Here is a 22,557-nt window from a genome sequence, read left to right on the forward strand (position 1 = left end):
TTATTCTGCCCTGTATTGCTTTGTATCTTGTGAACTGAATCTATTTCAGGTTCCACTGAAAATGCACAATAGGTCTCTTGACTGGACGGCTAGAAGTTCAGGTGGCCCCAGTTCAGGCACATGCTGTGCTCTCACACAGTTTTCCTCGTATATTTATAAACTTGAAATGTTAAGAGGTCTTTCTTCCCTAAACTCCTTGGAAAGCACTATTATCTCATGGCGAGTGGATAGCTGCCCTGATCCCATATGTGTAGGTATGCTCAAACCTTTGATGGACTTCATCCTGCAAAGCTTTTATTTCAATTTATCTTCACCGGGTACATGGGTGACTGGATCCTCAATCATGCGCTATTTAGTGCACACTGGCATCTGTCTGACTGATACCATTGGAAGGATTTGGAGGTTTAACTGCTCACTTGTTGCTCATCTGGCATAGGCCTCTGTAAACAACACACGTTTATGTGTCTGTTGGTGGACTAACCAGTTGCCTGCCTGCCAACAGCCTCTCTGCTCAACTTTCCACTCCCTTCTTTGCCTCTGGTTTGGGGGCATTTTCTTGATTCCACTCCACAAATATAAACATCATTCACCTAACCCAGAGACAGGTCATAGACCTCGGCACATAAAAAAAGAACAGGGACATGGAAGCCACCCAAACAGTAACACCCCATATCAGACAACACTGTAACATCTCAAAATTGGAGTATTTCAGCTTCCAACTGATCTTTTTTTTTTTTAAATTTCATGTCTAGTACTCAATTCTTCAATGACAACAAGAATGGAAACACTGTGGAAAGCTGTCAGCTTTCAATGAAAAGCTTAGTTCAAATGAAAATCCAGATCTTCAAAGTGCAGCTTGAATTGAAAAATTTCCACGAATTCTTCAGCGCTGCTAACTTTGAGGATGAAGCCGTGCCAACCTAACAGCTTGCCATCATCCAAAGGGAACATGTACTCCCCTTCTTTCCCTTTCCTTCCGCTCTCTAGGTACTCAGCTGATGTTAACCTGGCAGAAAATTAATCCAGCATAGGAAAAGTGAAATAAGCCTTTCCTAAACTAACCCACTCTATATGATTTTGTTGATTATGTTGAGTTGTTGGTATCACTGTGCTTAATATATATGCAGAGAGTAACATTTAGCATGTATATTGCCCACCCTTCCATTGTTCGTTTGATATCAAAGTTATTAAGACAATTGGTACCACTTCAGTTTCTTTCCAACATTAAACCACTCCACCCATCTGAATTTACAATGAGTCTGTATTCAAACAAACAACATCTCTGTTCCCTACAGGTAACAAGAAGCTGAAGAACAGCTAAAGCACAGAAGACTTACATAGCTGTAATAGCTGATTGTAATCACACAGAGGTATACACTATACACATATACCAAGTAGTGAATTTCAGTGCAACTTTTGCTAAGGTGAGAAACATAAGGCTGTCTTCTATTTTGGTGAAGCAAAACAGAGAAAAACCATCATTTGGTGCATTGATGCTTTGATGCTGTGAATGATCAAAACAGAGGAGGAAGGTTGTCGATGTGTTGTTGACTTAACTACCGTATTGCAGTAACCAAAATCCTAAAGTATATGGATAATCAAGTAGTTTCCCCAAAAGACATAGCAGGATAGATAACTTGTGGATACCTTGTGCTTAAGGACAGAAATAACCTCTAAAAACTCCAAGTTCTCATTCTGATGTACATAAACATGGCACGTCAGAAGGGTAAGCACAAAACAAGAGTTCCTTAGGCTCTGATTTGCTGCTACAAATCATTTAGTGACAATCTCAACACTTCTTCCGACTGCTCAGTCCCAACTCTGACAGGTTTCACTAATGTTAAGCCATGAGTTTACTGATCTGATAGTTCAATCAACAGACAGATCTAGTCAACTGAGGGCATGGCACAGAAACAGGAATGAGTAGCTTGGACTGCCTTTGAACTCCACCAAGCAATATTGTTTCTAAATGCTTCACATTTTCACACAATGGCCTGCTCCATGTACCACAGCCCACAGAAGGAATAAAATGAAGAATGAGGCAGACCCATGATGGTTCTAAATGTGCTTTCAGCTAAATTATGTATTTGCCAGGTCTACAAGCTTGCTATGTCCTCAGATGAGGGAGGGCTCCTACATATGCCTCTATGTAGAAGGGCATATAAGAGAATAGATGGCTAGTTCTGGAAATAAAGTTTTATACTCACCAAAAACCCCAAAACTAATCATGTTAGTAGCCCTGTGAGCACTTCCATGCATTATTATACAATATATATATTTTCAAAGATGTGCATAGAATTCTGAAGACTTGAAACAGCTAACATGCAACATCAAGAATGTACCTTTATACAGGTACTATTTACATCTAAAACTGCAGATATACAAATGGAAAAGAAACAACTATTAGAGGCAGAACATGTTATGAGACATCTACAGAGGAAACTTGAAGAAATCATCTACATACTCTTATCTATAGTGTTATCTCAGACTATGAAAACTTTTAAAAAACTTCTTATGAGTCAAACATAAATTTTATGATGGTCAAGTTACATTAGGGTTTTAAATCTTGTGACTATATATCACAGAGCACAACTAGAGTCAGAACATGATTCTCAATGTTCCTGGCCTGTCCAGGTTTCTCCATTCCACTTTTTATTACCTGTTGTTCCTTTGTTCTAAGCTCCTAAATTCTTCAAATATCCCTAGATTAGTCAGAGAAGTGCCACATAAATGACTAGGAAGAAATGAGAGATCATCCAGAATTTGTTTCTCGGTATATCTGAAGTGTGTCAGTGCCACCTCAGTAAGCTCAGTTTGCCCTTTGTGCCAATACAGACCATGAACCTTCCCCTGGGCTATATACTAGCCTGAGACACAAAGTCTAGCAGAATCCCAAGAATAAAAAGACCAAATTGGGAATTAAGGCACAACGTATGTGTTACTTGCTAGCTATCCAGGATATACTAGATGAGACACAGGAAGTCCCAAGGTCTTCTCTTCTCCTGGACAGGATGAGAGCAGCTAAGCAAAGACTAGAAAAGGAACACAGCAGAAATATTGTTGCAAGCACTGCAGTAAGCAGGTGCCTTCCTCTCCTCAGTTCTCAGTCCCTGCCTGCGAGCCCTAGAGACGCTATAGGGTTAGGAGATTGTGAGGGGTGGCAGGGCGAACTGAGCAGCCCTCAGAGCACTCTATGACTCATAATACTAGACATAACCTGGTTTAAAATGTTTAATTCTGCTACAATGAAGATTGTATTTTCCTCCCATATGACCTCCCAGTAAGATTTTCTTTCATTAAATATTTTTGGCCAGTAAAAAGATATGGTCGAATTATTATTTTTAAACATGTAGACAGCCTTATCTACTTCCAGTTTTAGGTATTTCTTTCCATAGAATTGGCAATAGGATCTTTATAAAGTAGGAATTGGAAAGGATCATAAAAGCAGATAAAGAAAAGGACACTTGCAACCAAGAAAACAGACATAAAAAAAGCCAATGAACTAACACATCTTCAGTTCTTGCACGCTGTAAAGGAACACCCATGATATTCTGCATGCTCCTGGAAGCTCTCAAGTGTAAGAATGGCTCCTACAACAGAACCATAGAAGCTGAGGGAAGACTAGTTCTCTTTAGCAGCAGCTCATCATGGGAGTCTCTAAAGCAAGAGAGAGTCACGACCCAAATACAGAATAGTATTGCTTATTTTTTAATTTTTACTTTCTTTGTAAGTATTAGTTTTATGTAGTTTCTAAGTATTATTTGAAACAGGTTTAATATATACCATAAAGCAATCTCTCCTCTTTAGAAAAATAGGATTTTTTAAATTAACTTTAGCTAAACGGTGCAAAGAAAGTACACAACCCTGTTAAACAGTTCTGACATGGCTTCTTGGGCTGCCTTAGATCTCTCTGAATTGATTAGATACACAGAAGAAAACCAGGACATACCTTATATGCCACTGTCTGTTACACAGCCATCTTCAGATCAATTTCTGCAATCCAACAGTAGCATTAGCAGAATGAGTACTTGAGTGAAAACCACATGGAAAGGCTTTTACTCTAAACCATGACCCACTAAAGAAACCTGTACACATGGAAATACCTATTTCTATAACACGACATACAAGTAAGAAATAACATGTGAATAATTGTTGTAGTATATTTTTTTCAGCACTTCTAAAACTCCAGGCTTGGATCTACAGTTTGTACAGCTTCTGACAGCCTCTGATTTATAGCCCTATGCTCGGCATTGAGCATATCAACTACATGATTTCAACAGTATGAGATCCAGGCAGGAGGAAGGTGGGCAGGAAAGCTGTAAGGCAACAGCAGTAACATACAAAGATTCATTCCCCCACCTTGTGGATAACTACTGAAACAACTATTCACAGTAGCATTTCATCATTTGCAACCCAGACACATTCATCTATCAATTTCACACATAGATTTCTGCTATACCCCAGTGAGTCAAACTTAAATAATCCTTGCAATTAACTCAAAGTTGCTTGAAATAATATGCTGATTTATTTTTTAAATTCTACAAAAACTTAAGAGAATATATGTTCTTTGGATGCTTATTAACATCAGTAACCAACTACTTAGGGCTGCGATGCTCTGTTAAAATGTGAAGAATGTCTTGACAGCATACAGAAAAAAGTCAGCTAACAGGGCTTTAAATTTAAAAGTTTCTCCAGGACTGTCACCATGACAAACCTGCTCACACTATTCTACTTTAAAAACAATCGTACAGTTCCTCCCCAATATGCCTGTCAGAACGCCATGATACTGAACTTTTGATTATATACCTTTCAGGACAGGATGAGGTCTAAAGCTGCGTTGCTTAAGGTACTGACTTGAAGATATTTCCTGTGTTGCTTTTAGTGATAATTAACCTGCAACTATCCTATGGGATCAGTTGCAGGAGTCTTTTGGGGCTCCTTAAGAGCATCCTAGCCCAATGTCATAGCTCTTTAAAAGTCAATAGCAAATGTCTTTCGAGCAGGGAAATGGAAAGCACAGCCGGACGTGAAGACAACAAACACAAGAGGAAGCTTTGTAAGTCCAACACAGTCCTCACACAACAACTAAGTCAAGGACAGGTTCAGGGCCACACTTACCAGAGCAGAGACAAGGACCTGCACAGATCAGTGATTTACCTATACAGCTTTGACTATATGAGAGAAATTAATGTCATACCTGATAGGGAAACATTTCAAACCCCTAGAATTGTGCTCCATTATACAGTGCATAAGTAGTTAGGTTTTGTTTTGTTTTTTTAAGGCTTTCTTTTGGATAAGCATTTTTTTCAGAATTACACATCCTTACTGTGCTTACCTTTGATAAAGAGGAGAGTCTAGAAACAACGTGGACACACACACGAGATGAACACTGGAATTTGAGTGTTGTCATATTACCAATAAAGAGGATTTTGTGCTCCATTTGCTGACTCCAGTAACGTGTCTGGGAATAGCTCTCTGCCTCCCTGACTGAAATCCAAACAAAAATTTCTTCTCCTTGTTAAAGTTCAACACAGTTACTGCTTGCAAGTAGCACAGTTTCTCTTCCTAACTAGATGAGGTATTTTCCCAGGTAATGATGTAAAAGAAATTTGTAGCAGGATTTCAACATATCAAATTAGCTTTTTTCCAATGTTTTACCTCTAAAGTTTGCCACTTTACAGATTTATCACCATCCTGCTGTCACTTTCCTTCACTCCCAACCTACCATGCCAGTATTATTGGGGCTTCTCCTGCCTCACCCCACAATCCCAATGCAATCAGAAGACTAGATTAGGCTAAGTAACAAACAATATAAAATAATTTCAAAGTAGAACTTTACTTGATGACCTGTAGGAAGGGTGAGGATACAATGAACTGTAAAAACTGAAGGTTTTAAAATCACACATTCCTGCTGATAGGTCATCTCTTTCCTTTTTACAGTTTTCTCCTTTCATACTTAAGCTTTCCCCCTTCAGACAAGTCAGGTGACTAGATTAAGCTACCCTCTTAGTAGCTGATAAACTTCTAGAAAACTCCAAAACAGGAGAAAATTGCAGCACAGAGAAAATAGACGCTACAGTCTGGAGATCTGTGTATCTCCACAGATTGTTACTTAGTGATTATGGACATGAGATCCATAATCCAAGGGAAGGGAATTGCATTAGGAACATTAGTAAACTGAACAATAGTCACATATTGGAACAAATTTTATTTTACATCTAGATATCTAATTATCTTTATTTCTTCAATCTGCCTTTCATGTGCTGTGTGGCAATATATGTTTAACTGATAACTGCCCTCTCCCTCAAAAGCATACCTTTGTCCGGGAAATTTTAATAAAGAAACTAAAGTTTTGATTTTTCTGATGGAACTTGAAGTTGGATACGTTGATTCTCAAATCCCTCCACTTGTTTCTATTAAGATTTCTCTTGAAGTGGTCAGTCCAGTGGCATCTATACCAAATCAAGTCTTCACACTCAGGTTTGAATAAGTGCGACTTTATAAGCTGTTGAAAGAATTATTTTGTCAAACAGATATTAGGTAGTTGCAAAAGGCCTCACAAGTCAGTTTTCACTTGTAAAATGAAATCCTTTAGATTTTATTTTTAAATACTCTGAGTGACCCAAGATCCCCTTATATAAATAACCCTTGTTGTCAACCAAAGACTGAGATTAGGATATATATAGTGTAATCACTATGTTACTCTAGTAAAACAAAAGCATACTTATTGGCAGCCAGGAAATAGAAATACTGGTACCTTGACTGTTAAGCTGAATTACTTAATTTTTCCTCTCATTTGACTTCACAATTAACCCCCTCTAAAACTATTTGATCTCTTACTACTAAAACACTCCCTGTTCAGTGTCCATAATAAACCAAAAATTCTTCCAGGCTCTGCAATTATTGAGAAAATGGTTAAATATGATGGTGAAACATGTGAAGTTTGACAGGTATAATTTAAATTAACCCAGGAAACAAAAAACCTCTCTTTTGTGCGGGGAGAGGGAGGCATTTTAGATTTATGGTGAAGGAATCACAGAACAGCCAGGGTTGGAAGATATAATCTCTTGAGATTAGCTGACTGTGGCTGAACTAGGCACAGTGGGTTGTCCAGGACCACATTGACTCAGGTTGTTCATATCTACAATGATGGAGATGCCACAATCTGAGTGTTTTTAGGAGTGTTAGGAGTGGTTGGGTGGTATTTGCTTCTTTTAAAAGGTCATTGAAGTAGTTTTAAGTTGTTTATTGTAATTCTGTAGAGAATGACTGGTAGTACTAAACTTAATGCATAAAGGGTCCTTCTAAGATAAATTCATCAATTTAACCTGAATAAAATCCAGTTAAAATTCCCATTGAAAGAGATGGTAAAATTGCCTCTGAAGAGTTAACAGCAAAATGGACCAAGCTCATGTATTAAGTTAGGAAAGAAGCTGATTGTGTTTTCAAAATACAACATTTCTGAGTGTGAAAACTTACTAGTCTCCAGATCAGACATAAATTCAATAAAAATTGAAGTAAAAAAACCTCTCCCAAAAGGCCCACAGTTAAGTGGAATTGATAGCACCTGCCTATGAAAAACCACATATATCCATCATCTATTCCAAAAGTTCTCATGTCTTCCTCTTTTTTTTTTTTTTTTTTAACATTAGATGGTTCTAAAATCATAAGCAAAAGCACTTTTTTTTTTTTACATGAAACAGTTTTATTTTATTATAATGTTCTGCTACTGTCCTTTAAAATGGTTACTAGGTTGAGACAGACCTACATTAAGGACACACTGCTCTCTGCCTAGGAAGCAACTGAGCATGCTGAGAGATGGGGAAGGAGGGCATGACGGAAAGGGACTGAGAAAGTTTCAGAAAGAAGCCTACAGCTCAAGCAAGAGACAGAAAACAGTCACAAGGACTAAACACCCCTCAGGCCTTATTAAAAAAAAAGGGCCAGAGAAACCTATGACAAGCCAGAACTCAATGGAGTAACTGATGCAAAGCAAGGACCCAGGCCCGACCTAAATGCTTCGAGTTGTAATTAACAAGTGAAAAAGTAAAAAATTCTGGAAATTCATTGTAAGGAAAGGTCTAGTAAGATCTCAGCAGACTGGCCAACTTGTTTGCTCAGTAATAATGAAACTCTAGAGCTTCATGGAAACATAAAATCTTACAGGTATGGGAAATCTCTTGGTTAAATGACAAACAAACAAACAAACAAAAAACAAAACAAAAACCCACCACCAAAACCACGAACAACTACTTTGAAAAAGCTCTTTCACTTTGCATTGTGGTATCTGGTTGGAATTAATCACTGAAGACTGTCTGAAAACCCCAACAATGCCTCATTCCAACAGATAAACACCATTTCATTCTGCAATGCTTTTTATGCTGGGTGGATGACTAGGGCCTAGACAAGTGACTCTGCCTGTGCCGTAACTCCTTCAGCCAGCACTTCGAGGATGCACCAGCTTAAGGAGATGGGCAGAAAGGGAACAGGGGAAAACAGTTGCCAAAATCAGAGGCCAAAGCTGAGGTACAGTCAGAGAGAATGCAGCAATGCAAAAGGCTGGATAAAAAACGAGAGCAAAGATGGAAGAACTCTTAGTAAAATGGAATGGAACACCTATGGAAAGCACAGGACAAGCACTGGAAACCTATTGGTCTCAAACTTCTGTCTTCACTTAAGTAAAAAAGGCCTTTCTTAGCAAATGATCTTTCATGTCCTCTTGAGTGCTCGATCCAAGTGGTAAAGAAGGTTGTTCATTACTTCTTCAGCGCCAGTTCAAATTCAGTTAGCAACTCAAACTGCAAAGACATGCATTTCAAAATAAAAAATTGTTCTAAAGAAACCTACTGCTTCTTCAGACTATTTTAAATTGTACCTAATCACATATAGAGCGAGAAAACAGAGAATCTACTGTTTACAATTCAAGCCAGAAAGTTTACAAATAAGAATGAGGAAGTACAGAAGTGAATCAAGCAGGAGACTGGAGTCAAGAATGTGGCATCAGAACTGGTTTAAGCTCCAATTCTCCACCTCAGAAAAGGCACATGGTACTGTCCAAACATACACATAGAGTGTACTGAAGTGAAATCTATTTCCAGCTATGACTAAAGAGGCAGCACATATACAACTATCCCTTACATGACAGATGCCAGGCTGGAGGAAACACTGGGCTGCAGAAAGTTCGTCTGCAGTATGCTAGCACTCCAATAATTTTGTCCATATAGTGCCAGTGATGTGGCAAATCAACAGCATATTAGGTATTGTGGAAGCAACGACACTTAAAACCATAGTGGAAATATAATTGCATATAAAAATTTATTGACTGTTTTTTTTAATCAAGGGCTTGAAATACATATAACCTAGACAGCTAATTTAATGTTTGAGCAGAGCTTTCTAGAAAATAGGTGATACCACAGAATGAAAGGTTGTACCACATTTTTCTATTGTAGCAAGCCAGCCATATGCACACAATGGCAATAAAATCGTGTCTGCAGATGCTCCATAGAAGTTCTGTGTTTGGCATCTTACTTTCAAATATCTTAAGCTTTCAAATTTTGTTGTGATTATAGGTACAGATTAAGAGTACATGTATAGAATCCACCAGCCTTCAAGTATAAAGAGAGTTTAAAAACCCAGGTATAGTTCTCACAATTGCATTACTTATTGAATAGATCAGTGCAAGAATATTGCCGTTTTTACTCATTAAGGTCATATCTATAGCTATTATCTAGTAAAAAATTATAAATCCCAGAAATCAGTCTTTCCAAGGGAAGTGAGTTGCAAAGAGTGAATTTTCATAAGTATTTGCACTTTATATCTTATTTGAGAGCCTAAGACTGACAGCAAGAGCCCTCACTTTACTGATCACTGAACTGTTTGGTCATCTAGTCCTTGACCCAGACAGATACTAATTGATGTGCCCAGTGTAAAGAATTCAACCTGTCTCAGTGAAGTTCATGGGATTATTCATACCATTAAGAGCTAGGCATTTACTCTAAATGTACTTAAATACCTTGCTAAACTGAAGGCTAATAACAGTCTTCAGGAAGAGATAGTGCAAAAAAAATGTTGTATCAGAAATTACTTTTAGCTTAATGAGATGGCACTCTTCCAGTGGAGTAACTATACACTGAAATATGGCATGCTAATTACTTTGATTTAAGCTTTTGCCATACAATGCTGTTTAAAACCACTGTGGTGTCCCCTCTTAGAGAAGTCTTTAAGCTACAACACAACCAAAACCATATATATACACTTGACAGGTGAATAATATTTTCCATTTTTAAAGTGCAAATTTTCATTAACATATAATTGACAACATTCCAAAGTAAACATTTCCAGTAAACAACAGCCTATTTCTTTCACACATATTCATTCTTATGTTGCTCTAGTACAGTATTTTCTAATGCCTAACACTAGAACAACAATTACTACCACCTGTCCATAAACTGTAAACTTGAAGTGCAAATCAGACAACCACTTTATTTTAGAATACATTTAAAAGAACTCCTGATATGAAAAAGGGCAGAAAAGAAAATTTCAGACAGGTAAACATTTTAGCAAAAGTTGCAATTTTTAACCTTAAATGTGTATTTCAGAAAAATGAACTTGATAGTTTTTGAAGGAGACATAGGTTCTTAAAATAAAGTGTTTATGGCTGTTAACTTTGAAGGAAGTGAGGTTCTCAGGTATCTTTACTTCCTGCACAGTGCTTCTATGTTGCTTCTAAACTATTTTAGAGATAAAATTGCATACCAAAGGTCAAACACGACAAATCCTGTCATTATCAAGATAGTGTTAGTGGTTTCTTCAACTGCAAAGACGCTTGCTTCACCAGCTTCTGTTGTTTTCTTGTCGCCTGGGCTTCCTGAATAGCGTAACAAATCCTCTGTAAATCAACATATTTAAAGAAAGAACATTTAAGCATGCAATCTGCAGTCTCCTTCCATACAATGCTACTAAAGACAGCTAATGCAACAAACATTAAAACCTACTGGGGTAGCTTGGATGGTTATTCTGACTTTACCTGAGTAATTGCAGCATTTAGCGAAAGCCAAAGTGTTTGAAATGCTTGTGAAGGCTTTTTATCCATGACTTCAATAAAAATAAAACTCATTTATACAACAATGAATACTAAAATAAAGAATAAGTTAAGCTGGATGGACAAATAATATGCATCAGGTGTACCTAATATGCATCAAGTGTACACTTATGGATTTCTGATAACTCATGGAGGCTGGGGAAAGATTCAGAGGACTGAAGAAGGACAAACCTAAACTCCTTGGTTTGTTTTTTAGGGGAGACAGAAAGAATAAGATTGTCTGTAGTTTCCTTAATCTGATCTTAAAGACATTTCATGCACATAGAAAGGGCACCACAGAAGTCTTCACACAAGTAACAATTACTTGTGAAGTGTACTTCGTTTGTGTCTTCCTATCAAACTGGTATAGTTTTACAAGTGGGATCTACGCAAAGAAAGGAGAGGCAAAATGAAGAGTAATACTGACAAAATCAAACAAACAAATCCATGGAAGATAAATGGGTTGCAATTCAGAACAGAAAAAATTATTTTCAATGTATGCATATCAGCATAAACTTTAATGAAAAAGAGAATTATACAAGTACCCTTCTAGTATGGCCTGCATGTTTTGTCCAATGTCCTAGATTTGGACATGACACTAAGATACATACAAACTAAGAGGATTTAAATTATTTAACAAAAAGTGTGATTCGGAAGACATGCTGTATGAAAAAGCTGAAGGAATTTTTTTCTTTATGCAAGAGATAGTAAGGAAATATAGTCTTCCAGTAGCTAAAACAAGTGCCTCAAAAGGATAGCACCAGTTTTCCCAGTCTAACCCATTCTTTTATAAGGCTACAATTACAAGTGTGCTTCCAAGATGCTGAGGATCTAACTGATTTCACTTCCGGTATTGGGGACAACTCCTCCTCTCTCACCATCTGATACAAAAGTACAATAAGATGCATTGTTTCCTAGGTAAACTTTTCTACCGTTGAAGTACTCTGGAATTTATACAAAGCTCTAAGTTCAGCTTATTTGGGTTAGCTCTGACACCCAACCATCCACAGAACAAAAGCTTCCAAAATAAATCAGCCTCTCCAGCATCAATACAAACAAACATTTAGAGATAGATGGTAGAAAATCCAGGTGGAGGCAAGGTGGGGGGCAGGAGGGAGGGAGGAGGAATCTAAGCAAACCTTTTCACACAAAGTAGACTTATTGGGTTAGTCCAGTGGTCTTGAAATAATGAGGAGGCAGCAGAATGAAGAGGTATGTTGAACCCTGGAGACTATAATGAAACTTAACCTTGTAATTTAGGTATCTGAATTATTTTTCTTTAATGAGTTCTATATACAAAACATAAGACTATGCAACTTCAACCTTAAATTACTGTTGCATATAGTCTCTTGAATATTTCAGACTATCTTGTCAAATTGTTCTCCTGGTCAAACTCATTTTTCAACATGCAAGTACGGCACACGCTCCTCAGGCACAGCAGCCTATTCTATAATGGCTCTCTGAACATTACCACTGTTTTTACATACTTAGTTTCAACAACTGTTCACAATATCAGAAGGAAAGAAGATGAAAGAAAAAAAAAAAGAATATACCATTGCTGCAGTTTTATCCTGAAGCTGAACTGTCTTGACACTTGCATGACCTGTACTGTCCCTCCTTTGGAACATCTTTTGATCCTGTTGTAGAGGGGAACAAAAAAGTACTTCAGGTGACTCACAAAACAAGAACGCTGATTCTGCTACTTAAATGGCTTGAATGTCAACTTCAGGTTAGATTTCACTGTGGCCTCTGTCCAACCCAACCCCTACTTTTAAGAAATGTCATGTAAATCCTGTTCTTAGTCCCATAGTTAGCAGTTAGAACCATAAATAAGTTAAAGAGTATGTTTGGACCTCTAAATAGTGTTAAATAAAAAAAGTTGACATGCTTTTCTTACCAAAACATTTATTTTTAAAACATTTGCTTCATAGGAAGGACAGGATGTAAAATCTTCAAATAAGTAATCCCACTCCACTGTTAAATGGCCTAAGATTTCCACTTCTTTTACACATATCAGTCTCCTGTTGAGAAGAAAAAGGTAATACTAATTTTCTCCTGGGGACTAGAACCTTGCCAGGAAAACAAAATGAAGAAAATAAATTTGTTCAAGAAGGTCTTTTCTATGTGGATTAGAACTATCCGTTCAGTCATGATGGAACCAGGTCTTCCTAATATATATTCCAAGATAATACCTTTGTCCTGAAGACAGAGAGATGATCTATGTTATGACACAGTATATACAGGCCACCCAGCACTCCAAATCCAAACATTGTTCTAGAACTGGATACTAGAGGGGCTTCAGTTAATTCAACAGAGGTCCTCAGAGCCAGATAAGGCTACTCAAACAGCGACAAATGAGCTGCACAGTGCCACCAGCACTACTGGACTGACAGGTGGGCAGGCGCTGCGGCTGCCAGCGAGCTCCAGGGTCAGCGCACTAACACAAAAACTGGTGGCAGTTTTGAACGGAGTTAAACTAGAACTTTTAAGCATGTGCAGAAGAATTGATACAGAAGTGCACATTCATCTCAACCTGCAAACAACTAAATCACCTATCATTAAAGCACTTATTCAGTATCTTGAAAAAGCTTGTTCAGCTGCAGCATGAATTTTGGTATGTGCTAGACATTATAAAACAAACATGGTGGGATGCCTCCCGGAGTCTCATGATGGATGAGTCTTTCTCATACATGCAGGCAAGGTGGAAATCAGCAACATTTAGGACACGGAGATGATAATCCACGTGTTCCTCTTCATTACCTGCATGTATTTAGCAGGTTTTGAGTCCTCAAACTGCATATTCAATACTAGTAACATTTTGCATTCTAAAAATTGTCTGATGAGTTTAAGATTAATTTTCATACTCTTACAAAAATTTTAGACTCCATTCAGAGTATCTGTTAATTAACAAGATTATAAACACATGCATTATCAAAACATTGGTTTGACTACAAACACTTATCACAAGCTAATTTGGAAAAAAGAAACAAAGAGAAAAATATATTCTTTCCCTCCAGTATGATGAAAGGCTCGCTGACCTCAGAGTAGACTGCCTTTCTAAAATTAGTATCTAGTATTGACAGCATCACCACATTACATTTTCCATAAGGGAAACAAAAGAAGTTATGACAACAATCAAGAAGAAAATGGATAAGGAAAGTAGTTGTAGTAGTTGAGAAGAGCCACCAGGTTAGATGTCTAATCCCCAAGTTGAAACCAAGACAAGCCCTTAGGAAGCCTTCAAAACTTAATACCTATTGGTGACAATAAGGTTTGCTCTTCTGCCTCTTGGAAGTGCACAGTGGTATCGATAGCTCTCTTTTTCCAGTTTTCTGATGTGTAATTTCTGAAACGGAAATAGAACATAATTTGGGGGCTATAAAAAGTGAACTTATAGTGGTGTTTTCAATTAAAAAAAAAAGCCTTTTAAGAAGTTACCTCATTGAACAGGTTCTTTAAGGGCAGGCTCTTACAGTGCTCTCACTCCTGAAGTTGAGTCACTGAAAGGTCTGATCTGTTTTATTCAAAAGGTGGAACATTGACACTGCAGTATCAGACTGTTTCCTCAGATTTCATTTCCTTTCTGTGCTAACAATTCTTTAGTAATGTTCACTCTGTAACACCCCACACTGCAGACTTGATTCAAGAGTGAAAATCCAGCAACATTACCTCTAAAGGCAGCAGCACATGAGCCAGACCCCTAAAAATAAACTACCAAGTTACAAACAGTCAATGCACCTCAAGGTTGGGCTTCTGAAGTGATGAATGGGCATACCTATTCAACATGCAAAAAAATAATGTATCCTTGTAAAGATACATTTCCTTCTATATTTCCATAGCTGGATCTATAAGCCTGGTAACATGACAGCAGAAGCTAAACTTATCTGTCTATGGTTGACCACTCAGGCAAAGAACTCCATATTGTTTAAGTAACAAAAGCGGAAAGATCATTCATCAACACAACTTTCATCAGAATCAATTAAAAGAGGCTTCAACATTTATTTACGTTTGCATTTTATTTTCATATATTTAAAAGTTCAACAAATGTCTTAAATCAGCATCATACATTGAAATCAACCCAAAAAACCCTTTAAGCTCAAAAGCAGATTAAGATTCCCAAGTGATGTGATGTTTTGGAAAACATTTTAATTCAGCATTTTCCAGCAACCAAAAATATAGGGTCCACATCTTCTATAAAAAAATATCACTTTCTGACCATCTTAAAAATTTCTGAGAACTGTAAAACAGATGTGATAGGAAAAAAAAAATGCCACAAAAGACGGCTTATCTCAAAGTCTCTTCAAAACATCAGAAGAAAGACGGCAGCATATGACTAAAATGAAAATATGAACTCACATTTTATACCTGAACCACAGCTACTATAGCAGCAAGTAAAAATTAAAGACATACAAAACCTACCACCATGTAAGACTGCAACTCTAAGGCTGCTATCCATATTCTGAATCCATTTGCTTGATATGCAGTAATGACACTTGCCACGTTTTTAAACAGATTTATTCATAAGCATTCTCCTCTATTAAAAACTCAAAGCTTTAGAGAGGAAGCCTTTTTCTTGTAACTTCAGAAACAATCCCAATAGTATTTTTAGACCTTACATGCAGTATGTTACTAAAGTAAGAGCTCCCACTGAGCTTTGTGCCTATGACATGCAGTATTTCTCAGAGCTGTTCTCAATATACCTGATAGACGTCAGCACAATGGTGGTGGCTTTATGTAAAGAGGGAGCTGCACTTGATGCAAATTACTCCATGATCTGCACACTCTTAAAATTCAGGCATCTTTATCAAAAGCTTGTATTTTTATGAGAACATCAGAGCACTTTGAAGAAGTTCCACTCATTCTTGCTTTGCATGGAAATTAAAGAACCAATGCAAATTTACGCAGCAGCACAGCGACTTAACCAGAAATAGAATCTGCAGATTCTCAGAACCGAGGGTAGTATTCCCTCTGCCACGCAACACTGTCTCACCACCATGTCTCAATTATTCAAGAAGTATTCTGCATTCTTTATAAAGCTCCACACTTTAACTGGGAAATGAAACAAAGTAGCACCACAAGACACTGAATAATGTACGAACTGCATCATGTCAAACCGTAAGTGCTGGGGTGAGGAGAGTCCTCAGCAGAGCAAGCAGCAGTACCTGCATATTAAAAGACAAAGACTAACAAAGCCGAAGGCTCATTACCTGTTCTAGCAAATCTCATCAACTACAAATGCTCCTCATACAAAGGTTAAAACTCACGAGAATTTTCCTTGGAAAACGGTTCTCCTAAAGTTGCCCTATTTGTTCTTCGATTTCTCCAGCTATACACACTATGTATTTATGTTTCACGAAATGCATTCTGTGCTATTAAGCCTCACTGCATGAGTAAAGACATGGCCTGCAAGATGTTAAATCTGACTTTTGAGGTTTTGAACTGACTGAGCAGATTCCGACATGGCCCATATACATTAGAACCACTGCTTGTAGGAAAACGCACTGCATGAACAAGTTCACACACGTGACCTGATCTACTCTGTCTGGCTACTGTCCCCATTCTACACAGAAAAGACTACTTTGTCTTTTAAAACGTGCACAATGTTCCTCCAAAGCTGAGCTCTAATGCCTGTCAATGCCTAGATTTCACATAGAAGTATTTAAGTGAAACAACTTTTTCCAACCACTGGATAGTATTGAGGCATCCATTCCTTAAGGTAACCTTACAAGGCTTCAACCTCATAAGCACATATTTATTTTAAAGGGACACACACACTATAATTAGCTAAAATAGGGTAAGGATTCTGATTAAACTACTTGTAATATTAGGTCAAAACTGCATTAAAAAAAAAGCCAGCACTAATACCTATAAATTGAGTTATTTGAGATTAAATTTGTAAACACATATAAAGCTGACTTTGACTCATCTTGCTTGTTAAATGTCCTATTTCCTGCAAATACATCGTCCCCCTCTTCCTTGTAATTTACACTAGGAAACAAAACCTTCCCAACACTAACCTCTAGCATAATAATCCAAATCAGTTAGGAAAAAACAAACAAACAAAACAAACCCCACAACACCAAAAAAAAACAAGAAACCACACCTGAATTCAACTGACTTCTGAAAAGAAGAAACTGTCTTTAGCGAACTATACAGAAGATTCATTCTTGGTTGGTATACAATTCCAATCTACACCATTTAGATCCAAGAAAAATACAAATATCAGATGTGCAGGAACTGCATAATATCCAGTTTTCCTTGTTAATTGTACTACCTTTTCCTTTTTGATACATGGAAAAAATAAAGTGCAAAAAAAAAAATCTCACTACATGAAGAAATGTAGTTCTCTTAGCATATCATGACAACTTAATTTCACTTAATTAGTTATTCATAAAATAAAAATTCACTAAAAGTTTTATTTTAAAAATAATTTTAAATATAAAAAGCTGACTATTGACCACTAAATTCTGCAAAGGCATTAGCAGCAGACAGATGTCACTGCTCAATGATTTTTTTCATATACAGTAGGTAATTAGCTCTGAGGACAGCTTCTTAATTTATGAGATTTTGTATTAGAAACTAAATTTGTGGCACCACTTAATTTATAAATGTATTTTTAATTGATTTTTTACATATATGTAAATCCATGTTAACAGCTGAAACTTCACATTTAAGTATGCTGAACAGTAAAACCCTAAAAGATTCTGTGAATGAAACCAGAGTCAACTGAGCTGGCTACAACTCTTAATTGAGAAAGTTTCATGAAGAAGTAGTAGCAGTAATTTGAAGGGGTAGTGGTTCATCAGATGTACAAATGACAGGCCTATGGCATATTACAGCAACCAAAAATACAAGATTTCTGAGTATTTATATGGAAAAATATTTCTATATTATGAAACTATAAGCATTTTCACCGAAGAAAATTCCATTCAGTATCACTATTTAAATTTTGCACAAGTATCAAAACGTTGCTCTCTTCTTTCTTCTGCAGCCCCAGTTCTAAGAGAATGTTTATAAAAGAATGAACTCAGCATCTTTTTTCCCCAGTGCCTTCTGTTGTTGCCATTCATAGGGAGCTAAGCATCCTTCAAAAACAACAACATACAGGAAACAAACCTTCCCTGGCTCTCTCACCTTACTAACACACCTAATCTTACTGAAGATGGTTATTTAAGTTTGTTTGTTTCTTTTCATGAAACAGTGTTTTATTCAATTGCTACACAGAAGAGACATGAATGAAGGGGAGAGGACACGTTAAATGTGATCATGTCCTTAATCTAAATGCTTAAGGCAGATAAAAGACCGTAACATAAACAGAAAAGAAATATGGAAAATGTTTACTCCGTTATTCCAGTTCTTGCTGCGTATGCCAGGAAAGAAAGAGAAATAAGAGAAACATTAGAAATAGAATAGGAAATAAATATTAAAAGAACAACATGAAGGAAGTAGCAAATATCAAAGTTTTGGTCTTCAAATGTTAATGTAGACAGTTATTTTACTCAAACTTCTTTTGCAACAAAATAAGAATCTTAAGGTAAGTTTTAGGAATGTGAAGACTGAAATACAAATTAACTGGATTCTGATTATCTAGGACTAGGCAACCACTGTTATTAATCTTCCATAGGGCACATCCAGATGCAGAAACAGGCTAAATGTCTACAAATGCCTGTAGCTGTGACATAGTGCTATTAAAAGAAATATCAAAAGGCGCTATTTTGAGAATTCACGCAGGTTTCTTTAACTGCTGATACCACATAAAGAGTTTCAGTAGTTATATTATATGCCAAACAATTCAAGCTCTATTTATTCTATTTTAAAGTTGCTTAGTTTGTAAACCAGCCTCAGCTTTGTTATTAAGCAAAATATTAGAACTGAGGATCAAAATGTTTTTCTTGTTTCCACATATTCAAATCTTAATCCTACTACCTCCTTCCAGAGCTTGAGATTAGCCGTTACAGAACATAATGTGCAGAAGATACATTTAACAGCAATACTGCAGCTGTCTTATTGCATTCAGTTTACTGCAAGCACTGGGTCTTCTCTGCCACACAGGTTTGCATTATGAAATAGGCTGGGCAAGTTTTTACTACAGATCACAACTGCCACAGATCCCCATCAGGTTTTTTGTAACATAATTCTTTATGGAACCCTGTAGATAAGAGAATTTTAACTGTATTCAAAAAGCAAGTCATACCTCAAATAAATCATAACCCTCAGCTTCCACCCTATTGTATGGCCGGATGATGCCATCTTCATGAATGAAACGTGGAGGACGGAGATTAGATACCTCTTCTGTTGATTCTGCCACCCTGCCAGAGACAGTGGAACAGTATTCTGGTAAGTTTACTACTGTTCTGAGTTCCACCAATTTATCTTTAAGAAGTCACCCTTCATTTGCCACATCCCAGTTATACTTCCTGGGCACCCTACAGAAGCAAAGAGTAAAGATATACTGCTGGTAATAAATTCAAAGTAGCATTAGCCAAACAGACAGCTATAGAATAACTTGGAGGAGTTTACTCCCTACCATGGATAATTTACTAAGGGTTCTCCTACTCACTAACACACTTTCCAAAGGTCACTTTTAAAATGAAAGAAGTCCCTGATGTGCACCGCTAACCACATTCCAAACTGAAAAGTGTTTCTCAGAAAATTTCAACAGTCTATTTTTTATATTCAGTTTAAATTATATTTAGATATTTGCTTTCAGCAGTACACAAACCTACCTCGGAAGTAAAAATAAAATCTTTTAACTGTTTTCTTATCAGGGAGGGAGTAAAAGGAGAAAACAGACAAGTTATCATCTACCTGAACTCCAACACTGGAAGATGAATTCTGAAGAAGCGATTTCCAAAGATCATCAGAAAACACATTCATCACAGGCTACTGGACATCTCTAAGCCCCATATATCCTACTGCATATTATATTTAACACAAATAATTGTGGCACTACTGGACCACTTTACCACCTGATATCCAACATCTGGACAGTACTTCAAAACATCCTCTTGACACTTTACCTTTGAATTCCCTGGAAGGTGCTGCTTGCCATGTCTATGATGCCACTTGTTGGGCGGGCTACCACTCCTACGAGTCCCTTTCCAACTCCTTTAAAGAATCCAGCTGCACCTTCTTTTTTAGCCCCTTTAAAAGAAAGTGAACAGAAAAAGAAACACTTTTAATGACCACCTTGAAGCCATTAACCAAAGAATGAAACCATTACTGCTCCAGGCTGCACTAGAACTGCTTTGTATCGGAAACAGCCCACAGCAACTGATGACAACTTAGAAAAAAATTCTGTGAAAAGTCACACCTGGGTTCCTTGTCTGGTCAGACGTGTTGCTGTTCACTTGGCACCTTACCAGCCTCCAAAGCCAGAATAACAGATGTTAACTAGATTCTCCTTCTCACACTTTCACTCTGGACTGAAGGCCAAAATCTGAGTTTTTACGGGTTAATAGTAATAATAAAATAATCTGAAGACTAAGACCACAAGTATAATGAAAGTTAACTATTTGTATCTCTAGATGTCATATTTCTGGTGATACATAACCATGGAAGAGTCAAGAAAGCGTTTAGAAAGCATGTGTGTTCATCTGCTAATGAGATAAGGACTGCAGCTCAAAGTATCTGTCAATAACCTATAAAACACAACCTCCAACATTTAAATCACTCTTACATGTATTTTAATAAAAAGCATTTTATCTTGTATTTTTCCATCCTCTATCACACTGATGAAGTGACACGTCTTTACAAACACCAATACTGGTCTCAGGCATAAAACCAGATTTGCTTATTAAGACTCCTGCAACCCTTGGAGTCCCAAAAAACTTCTTCAATTGGTGTTTTTTAATTTTTTATTTTTACTATCTTTATTCTGGCTTTAAACAATACATCAGGTACTACAGCAGGCCTAACAAAATACATCACTAAGACAACCATTCCTTAATTCATGCAAAGGCTGAGAAGGCAGTAAGGCAGCAGCAGCTATAACTATGTTTAACTGTTTCATCATACGCAGTCACATATATGGTCACCTAGATTGATATTTCTTAAAATTACAAAATAAATTGTGAAGTATCGGGAAACCATTCAAGAAGTACAGTGCAACCTCAGGGCTTACCTTCTACAGGTTTAGTGATTATGCCTGTCACACCTCCAACAACACCCTGAAAAGAAAATAACAATTGAGTTCATATTATGAAACAGGAATGCTACAGTCCAGCTGGGCAACCAGCTGTCTCTCATCCTTCATTGCAAAACTTTACAATGAAGTTCAACATCGGAAACATTGTTTGGCTGTGTGTTTTGTTTGGTTTGGTTGGTTTTTTTACTTCAAATTTTTAAGAAAATTGCAACTGAGTAAAAGAAAAGAGAGAGAAACTAAAATGGCTGAACAACTATGCTGGCAAGAAAGACTAACAAATCTTATGTAATCAGTCCAGCAATAATTAAGAAAGCTACTATTTGACTGCTAACAGGGAGCTGAATTCCCAGTCATGAATGAGTGATACCAAGTATTCAAGATGAAATACCTCTCTGGAAGACTTTAAATGTCAAGTAGTTCAATGGCACCAGGGCAGAAGAATAAAAATCCACTGAGGTAACCTCCAAATTTTCAGTTAACAGTAGCAGAAACAACCACACAATGCTTATTACTTACAATTACTTAGAAATAAGTTGATTGCTTTTATTTTGAATGGAAAGTAATGGAATTTTGTAGAAGATTTAATTTGCATTCAGGTAACACAGATCTCTCAGTAATTGTTTACATGGGGCTTGTCTCATATCTAACATTTTAACTAGAAATAGACATGATATTTCAGCAACTAGAAAAGGTTCCCAACTTTAAATGATTAAATGTGTAACCACATCTAAGTGTTCCTGCTCCGGCAGGGGGATTGGACTGGATGATCTTTTGAGGTCCCTTCCAATCCCTAACATTCTGTGATTCTGTGAAAAAAAATATAGGGGTTATGCAGCTTCTATTTCAGAAAAATGTCTCCAGCCTAATGTAGTACTTACTTTCATACGTTTTCTACGTGCTTTATGTTCACATTCTTTAAGATATTTCTACTATGTAGCATATGCCCAGAGCTGGTAATTCACAGCTAACTGACTTAAATGACAGAACTGATTACAAAGTAAATAAAGGGACCAGTTCCTTCAATTACATAACACAGCTGTTGACCATAAGTAACTACTTGTTTATTTATGTAACTCACAGTCTAAATCAGTGTTACTTCCCACACTTTTCCTTTATCAGACACTACCTTAGTTTCCTCAGGCTGGCCAAAAACATGACCTCAAACACTAAAGCGGATGCAGTATACCAAGTCTGCAATAAACTGCCTGCCTCTTTGTCTCTTCTCTTTAGTTCACGAAGAGATAAAGACAACATTATCAAACTCACTTCCATATAATTTTCAAGCCTGGCTTAAGAGTTGGCACATCATACCCTCAGCTGCAAACTCCTA

At 37.0% G+C, this 22,557-nt stretch overlaps 1 protein-coding gene across 1 annotated transcript in view; it reads right to left on the reverse strand.

Moving 5' to 3' along the window:
• Positions 1 to 7,409: 7,409 nt before the first annotated feature.
• The window catches only part of VPS13C (vacuolar protein sorting 13 homolog C), a gene marked incomplete at its 5' end in the record, with an annotated part of 87,701 nt that continues 72,553 nt past the window's right edge, over positions 7,410 to 22,557 (reverse strand). The window contains 8 exons of the mRNA XM_080350943.1: positions 7,410 to 8,798; positions 10,756 to 10,888; positions 12,634 to 12,717; positions 12,978 to 13,101; positions 14,335 to 14,426; positions 19,275 to 19,389; positions 20,101 to 20,224; positions 21,204 to 21,249. Coding sequence (XP_080207069.1) covers positions 10,787 to 10,888; positions 12,634 to 12,717; positions 12,978 to 13,101; positions 14,335 to 14,426; positions 19,275 to 19,389; positions 20,101 to 20,224; positions 21,204 to 21,249 — 687 coding nt within the window. The 3' untranslated portion in view covers positions 7,410 to 8,798; positions 10,756 to 10,786. The remainder of the gene's footprint in view (positions 8,799 to 10,755; positions 10,889 to 12,633; positions 12,718 to 12,977; positions 13,102 to 14,334; positions 14,427 to 19,274; positions 19,390 to 20,100; positions 20,225 to 21,203; positions 21,250 to 22,557) is intronic.

Source organism: Nesoenas mayeri, assembly GCF_963082525.1.
Source record: "Nesoenas mayeri genome assembly, chromosome: 11".
NCBI classification, from domain to species: Eukaryota; Metazoa; Chordata; class Aves; order Columbiformes; family Columbidae; genus Nesoenas; species Nesoenas mayeri.